General features: G+C 38.7%; 1 protein-coding gene across 3 annotated transcripts in view; it reads right to left on the minus strand.

The window, feature by feature from the left end:
* The window catches only part of LOC129775684 (uncharacterized), a 135,744-nt gene that overhangs the window by 40,950 nt on the left and 82,737 nt on the right, over positions 1-12,057 (minus strand). For all 3 annotated transcript variants that reach the window (XM_055780696.1, XM_055780697.1, XM_055780698.1), the window contains 2 exons: positions 3,957-4,193; positions 3,696-3,880 (listed from right to left, as the gene is read on the minus strand). In XM_055780696.1, the coding sequence (XP_055636671.1) occupies positions 3,696-3,880; positions 3,957-4,193 (422 nt within the window). The remainder of the gene's footprint in view (positions 1-3,695; positions 3,881-3,956; positions 4,194-12,057) is intronic.

Raw genomic sequence — 12,057 nt, forward strand, 5'->3', positions numbered from 1 at the left:
AAAAGCGGGGACCGACAAATTATCAAATGCTTCCCGAATAGAAACCGTATGAAGAACAACTCGGGGCTCGACGTGTTATTTGTTAGTAATATATTGACATATTTTACTGGCGATGAGTTGATTGATGACATTATTTTACCAAACTTTTGTTGTTCCTATTGTTTTATTCAAATTTATTTTTATAATCTTCCGTATGTACATGTTAACCTGTTTTAGTTGTTATAATGGAAATTAAATTCATAGTAATAAATAAAAATCATACAAATAAAAAACTACAAAATCAAATGCTTAGCATTTTCCGGAATCAGAAGATCGGAGTACTCTGGTGTTTGCCTATTACTAAAAGATAATACTGGATCCGAAGCTGTTGCGAAGCCCAGTTCTTCAGCAGAAATTATTTCTGTAATTTCCCGAACACGGTTACGCTTCATCCTTTGGCTCAGCATTTGGCATTTCAGGCACTTTCTGGCACTCAAAACACATATATCTTGGCATTTTTCTCGTAATAATTGTATAACGTCTTCTATATTTCGTCCACCGAAAACAAAAACAAAAATGTGTCTTCTTTGAACCTCCATGTTTAGTGGCTATAAGACTGAACTGAAGTGATGCTACTTTAAAGTCTACACTTACTATATGCATTTAAATATTGCAACTTGTTCATTTATATGCAAAAACTCATAATTTCAAATTTAATTTACTCAAATACAAAAAATAACACTCTTTTGGAAGTTACACCTTATGTAGAATCAAATGTGCTCTTTAAAATGCCATCAATAATTTTTTATTATGTTTGCCCCAAAAAGAACGACTAGCAAATGAAAAGGTCGTGCTTTCGGGGAAAAAACATCAATAACTTTGAGTAAAATTAAGATACATATAAGTTATGCACCGTAAAATGCGTGGATTGGATAGCTCTAAAAGTCATTCGAAGGCAGTTTTGATGTAGAATTTTACATATAAAAGTTAAAGCAAAAAAACCTTTTTTTTCATGGTAACCCTAACTCAACCTAGAGAAAAAGCGCTATATCGGTTATATGAAGAAATAGAAAGGAATATTGTTCCACAAAGTTACTTAAAATAACCAGGGCTACAATATTGTCGAACTATGTTTACCTCTATCTATAAATATAAGAAAGTTAGATTTTTCATTTCATCGACAATTTTGGTCACACTATTTTTGATAACATAAAAATGAGCGCTCTTTTATATGTAACAACTTTGTCGAAGACAGTTTTTGTCTAGAGAATCACTGTCGAGCTCTAGATGCTAATTTACACTTAAATGCACCTCCTGGACCATAGTGCATTGGTGATGTAAAATTTTGATAGTGCGGAAGTTGTGGTTCCGCGGCAGAAAAGGATCTTTGCTCGACAAAGAAGGAAAAATCCCATGGGCCATTGTTGAGGTCAAAAGTGTTCTTGTTCGCGGCGCTTCTTGTGCGGCCATTGCGCCGAGCACATATTCCAGAAAGTTTTGGTGGTGCGAAAAGTAGTGGTTCCGCGGCGAAAAGGGATTTACGTTCCATGAAGGAATGTAAAAGAGTGGAATTGGCCAGTGTCGAGGTCGGTCACGGTTTTAATGTCGCTGGTGCTCATGTGTTAGCACATTTTTTGAGTGCAATTTTCGATCGTGGAAAAAACGCTTCCGTAGCGGAAAAGATTTGTCTCCTCCGCAAAAGTCAAATGACGGTTCCGGAATGTGCCTCGTGGATGTAAAAGTGTCCCGTCCGTGAAGAAATTTTCGCGGTATTTCGTTCCCCTATTGGTGATGATAACTAGATCGCCCCATGCGGTGCGGTACATTCGGTCGAGTTCCTGAACCACGCGATTCGAGTGTCGTCACGTGAGCGTCCGCCAGTGTTGTTAATGGCGAAAAGAATTGGCCGCAAGGTGTACACGTCAGTGAAAAGAAAAAAATGAGAAAAATGAGAAAAAAGAAAAAAAAGGAAAAAGCAACAAACGCGGCAGTGGCTTCCGGTACCGAAGAAAGGGACGACAACAACGAAGAAAGGAAAGGAGATCGAGGAAAGGAAGGACCGCAGGAGAAAAGGCGACACCAAACGGAAGGAGCAGGACGACGCTCTCAACAAGACGAACCCGAACCCCATCGGAGAGCTTCACAATCTCCAGCAAAGGTGAGTGCGAATGTTGAAAACAAAAAAAAGGAAGTTTATATTTGCGTTGTGGTGTGCGTGACAATTCGAAGCAAATTTTATGGTATGATGGCGGCGCAAAGTACAGCCCCGTCATGCAGATGCGTGTAGCAACAAACGACAAAATACGCGCATGAGAAAAGTCGTTACAAGCCCTCGGATTACCCCAGGCACATTGATTTTGAAGTCCGTGTTAGGGAAACACAGCTCGGTGGGAACAAAAATACCCAAATAACAGTTGCACGTATATTTGCAAAGCGGATTACCACAGATACATCGATTTTGAAGTCTGTGTTGGGAAAACCGTAAATCGGGCCAATCAACCCTTGGCAGTGAGGGCGTTTAGATAACGCTTGAAATTCTACAGTTATTCGATTGTTCATCTCATGAAAAATAACATTTTATTGATTATGGTAGACGCGTAGAAATATTTCCTATCAATTGATGCAAACATCTTTCCGATCAGTTGAAAAATTCTCGGGTTATAAGCATTTAAAATACGGGTAGGGTTAGCACACAAATCTGCAGAACAAATGTATGGGAAAAAAAGGAAGTTCTTCCAGTTTTCATGAATTCAAACCATTGAGAGACTAATGTATAGCATATCAAACAAATCTTAGAGAATTTCCGATTCGATTGGTATACAAATCATGATAATTCGTTCACAATGAAAATAGTTATTAACGTTAACTTTATTTAAAAAAAACCTGACCTGTTTTCTGATTTGGCACCCTTCCTGAAAGACGTGGTTCTACTTCAAAAAAATTGTTGCTACCTCGTCATTTCAAATATCGTTTCTGCATTGTGAATGATAGCATAAAACATAAAACGAGTAATAATGCACTATTGAATTTAATTTCTGGTTCCATCTTCTGGCCACTTCCATCAGATATTTTCTGGAAAGCGACAATAACTTCTCTAGGTTTGCATTGCTGTTTGTCGGTGATGAGCTTATCTCAGTCATGGAAAGTGCCACTTTCTGACGTGGGAACGAGTAGCCAATTAATCCGTCCAGTACCTTCCAAATTTATCTATATGACTGCGATGAATCGCAAAGAAATATTCATTAAAACATTAAATAACTTTCTTGTTGCGTCCAAGCGTTTGTGAAACAGCACAAACGGAATCATCATCAGCGAAAGGTTGCTCTTACCGATCTCGCATTACGTAGGGCCATTTTAATGGGCACCTATAGTTGCTTCCACCACCGGTCGTCGGTCTTCACACACTCACGCAGTCAACATCGAAATCCCGTGGAAAATAAAAACTTCAATGGAGCACCGGTCGAATCGGATTGAATGGTCATGTTTGTTTCTATCCGGAGGGGGGTAACTACTTACGCAACGCATAATTCAAACCGATCTCGTTTATGAGACATCGCATCGCCTCTCATGAATAATTGATCTTTCATTCAAATTTCGTAGGCTTCGGATAAATTGGCGCTCTCTGCCTCTATGCAACGGACTTCGACACGTTACACACTGTCCCGTTACGTGTTATGTGATCAAACGAGGAACTCCGCACCATAACTATTACTCACTTTTTGTCTATATGTACAATCTTCATGTCCATCGAATGGATAGTGGTGAAGCAGTTGGTTGCTCCCTGGACCACACATTCCCGCGTCTCGGGCATTGCGATGGGGGTGCATGTCGCAATGAACACTGGCTCGTTTCGGCTACACAGTGGCAGGTACGAGAGGTAGTGACCCTGGACGAGCACAACCTGTGATTGGAAAGTAATAAAAAAATGTTACCCATCAGCGTTCGGAACACATTATTAGAAGCCATTCTCAACCAACCTTTTGATCTCCGAATCGCATCTGTCGTCGTGCGTTTCGGCTAACATTCATCCGGCACAGAAATATCCGCTGCTCTCCATCGAGCTGTGATGAGCTCCTGTGGCCATGGTGACTGTGGTGATTAGATGCACTCGTTTGGTGCTGAGGGACCCCGCGGCCCAGCTCAGACTGGATGGCACCATGATCCTGCTTGTCGATTATGTCGTATACCGAGTCGCCGTGTATCAGCAGGTCTTCCTGTGAAAGGGATTAGCCGTTCAATCTAGGGAGTTGATGCTTAATCAAGTGCTACGATAAAATGAAAAACATTCTAAATGTGCAATAATCTCATCTGTTCATCTTATCAGTGGCAGATACTCAGTCGTCATTCAGTTGTGGTCGTTCCTTTCAGGGCAAAAAGCTGTCAAGAGAAATTACACAAAATGCATCACATTAGATCAACTGCAAGTCCCACCCATTTCGGGGTGGTCCCAGCTACTCATCGCCGAGTTCATCAAGCGCAGCGAATGCGCAACAAAAAACCAACAACAAGCAATGAAAACAAGTCACTCATTGCCGTTCCCCTTACACCCCCCCCCCCCTTCACAAAACCCGTGAAATGAGCGAACTCCACCTTATTTTCCAAAATGTGTCGTTTTTTTTTTCTGTTCCCCCTGCAGAAAATCGCGCGTAAATAAACATTGTGTGTGCGCGCGCATTTGCTTTTTCTTGTTTGATATGCATTAATTAAGCTCACCCTCGGATTTTTTTCCCATCCCCACCACCGCCTGGCGCATGGCAGCCACCAGTCAGAAGGTTGAGATTTTGCTCATTTTGCTTCAACCTGTTCGGGCACTGTCATAATGCTCACTCGAGTGGTCTGAGCGGAGCGAGTTGCCAAGACGGAAGACGGAAGACATAACCTCATCTCACCCTGGCCATGAGCGTTACAGCGGCTGTAACGCAAAATGAACATGTTTGCGCCGTAATTATGGGGCCGTGCGATCGTGTTTGTTTTCGCGATCAGGACAGCGCTCGTGTTTATGATGCGTTCGTTTGATATTTAGGCTTATCTTGACGCGAAGTTTGCGCATTCGTTCGGTGTTTATGCTTTGTGTTGGACTCCGATGGTAACCAGACAACTGAAGAAGCATCCCCATCTAAATGCTTTTTAAATTGGTAGGATAGTATCGGAACGGAAAGTGGATTATACGATTTCTGGAAAGCAATTTTCAGTTTATTTGTACATTGCGTGATCACGTGATCACAGACATCTCGCTGAAACCTGTACCGGATTTTGTTTTTAAATTTTACACAGCTTTTGTAAAAAAATCAGGATTTTGTAATTCGCTAATAGTATTGGTAGTTGCATTATTCTTCAAAAAATGTTGCGACAATTATTCATTTGTTCAACCGTAAATGTGAGTTCTGTTGTGGATAGGTTGACCAAACGTACCGTTTTTAACGGGATAGTACCATTTTTTCGACCATTTTCTATTGTCCCGTCTTTTTCTCGATATTTTGAGTATAAAGAGAAAAAAAAATATGTCTTGTGATACTACGCGATTTGTTCGAAAACCCGTGTCGCAAACTATAGGCTGATTTAGACGATGCCAGTCTGCGCGCTAGTTGAAGTATCCAGTGAACAGTGAACAGACACTCTGTTCAAGTTACTTTTACCAGTATCGAACAAGTAATTGGCACCTAACTTGAACAGAGTGTCTGTTCTCTATTCACTGGATACTTCAACTAGAGCGCTGACTGGCATCGTCTAAATCAGTCTTATGGTTGCTTCCTACCAGAGATCAGACAGTGACTTTTCAGACAATGATCGGTTTTGTTTGAAGAAGCAATGTTGCTGAAGTTGTGTTGATCATTTTATTCGAATTCTTCACTTCAGTTCAAATAGATGATCATATTTCGTTTGATAAGTAGACAATGGTTGAAGAAGTTATAATTTATGAGATAAAAATGTGCAACAAAGAATTCGAGCCAGTTGCAAATCGGAAGGAAAACGAATTTTCAGAGTGTAAGAATTCGTGAAGCTAACAGATTATAGAACAATTCCTCGCCAAATCAGCCGGCCGTTGCTCCGGTACTCCTTTAAAAAAAAGTTTGAACGTATACGTGGCAGGTACCAAAATCATTATTCTCATTATCAGATGACCAATTTTATATACGACTGATTTTTTATGAGAACATTTCTAGAATCATTGACATTTCTTTGCTAAAATAATAACACGGAATCCAGACGCCTGCTTAAAATGTGACGTTAGGCAAAGTTGTTGGAAAATCAATGGATTATTTCGGAAAAATAACATGGGAACATGTTTTTGAGCTATCAATATTTTTAAAAAATGAACTCAATTGAGTAAGATTTTTTATCCTTTTATTTAAAAATTATTTTTCCTAAATAGGTCATTGATTTTCCAACAATTTTCATCAATGATTTTTTTTTTCGAAAAAAGTTCAATCATATTGGGTACGCCCTTATAACAATCAGTCGTTAAAATTGGTCATTCAAAAATGAAAATAGTGATAGTGAACTGTTCAATTGCAACAAGATTTTAAAAAATTAGAAGAGTGGTGTCCAAGATTCGCAGTGTTAACGTAGGACTACATAATTATTGCCAGCGTGGACAAGCGTTGCAGAACAAACTTTCATCTTCAGTTTTCGACAAAGAACACAACTGTCACCGCAGGAAAATACCTTTATTGCAAACGGTTTCAAATATGATGTGCTTTGAAGCCATCTTTAACCCGGAAACAATGCACAACATTCTCTGCGTTTTTCATCTGGCAATAACTTGTTCTGTCTGAAGCTTCGAAAATTTCTTCTAACTTCGAGAAGTTAAAAGTGTTGCCTATCGTAGTTTGAGCCGCTTCTTCTGCATCCCTTTAGTTTAGAACGAAATTCGTTTGGAGTGCAAAGCACCCCTGAAAGGACCGATGGATAGTTTTGAAGAAACAGGTGAATTATTGAATGATGTTCCATTGTTGCCCTCGGGAGAGCAATACGCAGGAAATTTGATGAGAAAATCGAAAAACATAACGGCAATTTTTTAAAGTAACGGATTTTTCAATCATATCACAGAACCAGTAACAGAACCTTAAGGCGGGTTTGGTATCTGGTCGAAAAAAATATTTTTTCTTTTAAACTGTTCGTCGTAGTTATTCCTTATGATGGAAAACATAAACACAACTCTGGTTTGGCTGCAAGTGTTAATTGAGGGGCTTAGAATGCAAGGGGTGTAAGTGACTTGATCGATTTCTCTTCATCAACTTTTTATTTAGTTAATAACTCAACTGCAGAAACGTTCCAATTTAAGTTTGCTATAGAATCCGATAGATGAGGTTCTGACCTACCTTCCACATTGTGGAAGCAGTTGGAAATGTATTTGCTGCGAAGTTATGACCAAAAGAGAGAGTCGATGTAGAGAAATCGATCGAATCACTTCATTCTAATCCCCTCAATTGATGTCACATTTAAGGTATATGGCTTGCGTTTCCGATTTGCATCTCGGGTTTTTGCAAGTCCTTTTTTCAGTCCGAAAGTTCGGTAAATGAATACTTAAATGAGGATTCCAAAAAAAATGTGTTTATTTATGTTTTTAAATTCAGTAGGCTTCGGATCATTTGTGCCAGCGGAACCAGTGAACTTTCTAGTAGTACCTGGTACTACTGCACCTGTTAAAAGTGTTTTTTCAGCCATAAATAGTTTGTGGACAACAATACGTGTACGACTCAATGTTGAAACCGTGAACGTTATGATATTTGTCAAACAGAATTTCGATCTGGAATGTGACAAATTTTATGATAAAACTTCCAAAAATCATAACTTCATAACGTTACTTCATCATCCAAAATTTCCTTCGTTGTAGAGAACAAAGCAGGTACTTCTAAGAATGTTTGATTGTTTTGTTTTATAATGAGTTTTATTCACTCAATAATTTTTTTCGAAAAATATCAAAAGGTTTTTTTTTGCAGTCAGCTTCAAAAACATTTATACAATCAAGGCGTTTTACTGTTTCATAGTTCCTAGCATATTTTAGAATAAGTCGTTTGCATATGATCATCGATGATCTGGATTCATACAATCAAATCATCCGAACGAATAAATTCTAACATCATTTGTTAGATCTTTCGATTTTTTTTTGAGATAACTGTAAATTTCGAGGTGTCATGAAATTTCAATATTTTTTGGGTTTCAAAAAACTCAAATTTGAACGTTTGCGACACTAGTAAATGAAGTCTGACTGAGCTAATATTGGGTTGGGGAAAAAGAAATGTCGTATATTGTCAATGTATGGCAACACTTAAACATATCTTGTGTTGTACTTATCGCATCGGGTCATACTATACAGCTATTTAAAGACGACAATCTGTGCTACAAGTGTCGTTTTGACAGTGTTGTGATTGTCCTTTTTCAGTCTCAAGTTATAGCGCGTCAAAGATGGAGTCCACCAAGCAAGAAATTCGCCATATTTTACGTTTTTAAACCTGCAACTACAACAAAGGTGGCCGAAAAAAACCGTATAGTTTATGGACCCGATACTGTAACGATTCGCACAGCACAGCGTTGGTTTGATCGATTTCGTTCTGGTGTAGTGGCTGTTGGAGATAAACCTCGTACTGGTAGGCCAATCGTCGTGGAAACCGATTAAATCATTGAAATCATCCAAGTAGACCGGCATGTGAGCACTCGTTCGATTGGCCAGTAACTGGGTATAGACCATAAAACCGTTTGGAACCATTTGCAGAAGATTGGATTCAAAAAAAAAAAGCTGGATGAATGGGTGCCACACGAGTTAACGAAAAAAATAATTTTAAGCCGAATCAACACCTGCGATGCTCTGCTGAAACGGAACGAACTCGACCCATTTTTGAAGAAGATGGTGACTGGTGATGAAAAGTGGATCACGTACGACAACCTAAAGCGAAAAAAGTCGTGGTCGAAGCGCGGTGAGCAAATCAGCATTTCGCAGCAAGTTCCGTATGAAAAATCGAGATAACTATTTTTTTTACACCCAAAACCATACGTTTCGTGTAGTACAGGTAAACTTCGATATAACGTACATTTCACTTTCAAAATTGTACGTTGTATCGAAGCATAATAAAGTACTCACATACGTAGTCTATATTACATTATTGTGTTGCTGTTTTAGTAAAGTTAATAAATAACTTCAATCAGAAGACGAAGCCAGTCTTTCTCATGATGTTTCCCTTCGTACTGTTGATTAAAGCTTGATTCATTTAGAATCCGGAATCACAAAACCAGCTGTATTTCGGAATTGATTGAAGGTACAAAACTTGTCATAGCATCACAATAAAAATAATTCATTGTTCTATCAGAAAAAAAATATAGAACATTTTTTTCCTTTACACTTTGGAAATATGTACGTTATATCGAGTGACGTTATATCGAGGGTACGTTATAACGAGGGTACGTTATATCGAAGTTTCCCTGTATTCTGAAAAAACCCAGTCCAAGAGTGTCGATTTTTGAGAATTTTTTTTTTCGAGATGATATCTCGACGTTTCATGCGATTTTATGACATTTGGCACCAAAATTGTTTTTTTTTTTGAAAACCTCGATTTCCTTTACTCCCTTCTTGGGTGATTTTTCGATTTTCAGAAAAACTCAAACTTTGACCGCTTTGCGCCACTCTCCCTTAACACGTTCGTCGCCCAAAGCGGTTTTTCTGAGTTTCTTGCGGAGCCCTACTTGCGGAGTATTAAATGAAGATCAAGCTTATTTGTAGACAGCTTTTACATGATCTAGCAATATTTTATTTAATTTGAAGATGAATTGACAACAATAACACATGCCCAAGTCATATTGTATGGGTTTTGCAAAAAGCTGCCATACAAACCATCCGCACTATGAATTGATAAAAAGTATAGTATAAACATTATAATAATATGGTTATAATTTTATTATTTTTCTACATACCCTTTAGTTACATTTAAGTGCCTATTTTGTCGAATTCCTATTAAAACTCCTATTCAATTTGAACGAGGAAAGTGTCACCCATATCTGGGTGACGGGACGACGAAAGTGTTAAGTCCGATTGAGCTGAAATTTTTCATAGGATGTTTTTTCATGGTGGAGAACATTTTGTATGGGGTAACATTTTGAAAGTTTTGGGTGGATTTTTTCCCATACATTCATTTGCAATATAAAGCCATTCCATGCCAAACCGATACACTAGCTCTCGTATTTTCGTGAAAAGTGGTGATTTTGTTCTTTACCGCAAAACATTATACCCGTATTTTTCTGTTTTTCCATTAGGGTGACCAATTCTATTTTAGGGTAAAAAAAAATCAAATTTTCCCCATTTTTTTCCAAAAATTACCTATTTTTCAGAAATTCATTACGTTTGAAGTACTAGATCAATTCCGATGATCAACATATCAAATTAAAGGCAATGAATCAGCCTTCTTTGAAAAAATATTATACAGGCAAACCTTTTTTGTGCGGGGGATAGGGACCGCACACAAAAGTCGCAAAAAAAATCGTGCAAAACATCACCAGCAGCTTTAAAAAATCGTGTTCACATTTTGAAAAATACTTTTTTTTGTGCGGTAGATAGGGACCCGATAAAAAAAGTTTCCCCCAAGAAAATAACTCAAATCCACGCCATTCACCGTTCAATTTCCTTTTGTTTCCCTGCTTTGCGATGGGACACTTTGCCTTTTCGGTTGCGCGTGGCTGTTTTGTGCTTTTAGTTGCATGTCGAAACGTATTGCTGTTAGAAATCATGTCATGCAAAAACTTAGAAAAACTTAGAGTATTTGATGAGAGGAGGGGAATGATTTCAGAAGTGGATAATTGAGACGCAAATATGCTTTTATCGCACTGGAATGCATATAAACCATCGAAAAAAACTAAATGGACGATTACTTCGTCAAAAATGCTTCTTTTTATACACCGCACAAAAAAACCACACAAAAACAGGTTTTACTGTACTTGCAAAAAAAAAAAAGAATTTTGTTTTCATAATTTGTATTTGTGTTTTATAGTTCACATGGTGTCGGGACCAAGGGCGCTATATATTTTATATTTTTTCTTGAAAGCTGAGGTTTTTCGATATAATATATCCAAAAATCAGAGAGGTGTTGTTTTTTGTTTTTAAGTTATGATTTGTTATATCGAAAAATGGCCTTCACAATGTTTAAATTAGTAATCCAGCCGGTTTTGTGTTTAAAAAGCGCGATAAGTTATAAAATAATGCATATTTTATTCTCAGATGGAAAATATTCACGTGAAATATTTAGATTGAACAAGTAATGTAGAGCTAATACATTACAACTACCAATGTGTACATAACCCCTATTTTGCTAATAGGTGATGCTAGGAGATGTTATTTCTCGTTCTTAATTTTGTTCGTCCATTCAATTATAACTATACATGTCTCCCAGCAGCCTCACAAAGAATCCTCTTGTTGCACAACGGTCGCGTGCGAGCAGGCTAGAATGCATCTTTGATTGAATTTACTACGAATCCGATGCTTCGTTTGAGAAACCCACATACTAATCCGCAAAGCAGCGGTATTCCCATTCCCGGTGACAAACATTTCCCCCCAGAAGCCACGTGAGAAGTTCCACCAGCGAGGGCGACAAAAAGGCACATGGCAAAATTATTAACTTTATATATGCATTTATTTATCCGCTGATCTTATCGGTCGCGAGCCGGTCATAAAGAAATCACTAACGAGTCAAGCTGTACGGGCGACACGGGTTACAATCATCGGACCTGGGCTTCGCTGGTTCCTGTCGCAGGGCGATACACACAACTCAAGGGGGGCTGTGATTGTGAGCTCTTCCGTCGCAGGCTGACCGCCGCCGCGTGGTGCGGTGTGTTTCATTCATGTCACGTCGTTAATGAGCAAATAAATAAGGCGCACTTTAATTGATTTTCATCGCTGCACCAACCTGACCGACAGCTGCCTGAGCCTTCGCTACGGTCCACCACCTATATGGGAATCGATAAGCGGGTTGCCCCTAGGGCTGCTCTCCTTGAACTGACTGGCTGGAACCGAAATTGCCACACCGATGCTGATGCTGACAGCAGGAAATCCCACCGCTAGTCACTTTGTATGAAGCTGTCACCGTGGCAAAC

The sequence above is a fragment of the Toxorhynchites rutilus genome, chromosome 3, assembly GCF_029784135.1.
Source record: "Toxorhynchites rutilus septentrionalis strain SRP chromosome 3, ASM2978413v1, whole genome shotgun sequence".
Lineage (NCBI taxonomy): Eukaryota > Metazoa > Arthropoda > Insecta > Diptera > Culicidae > Toxorhynchites > Toxorhynchites rutilus.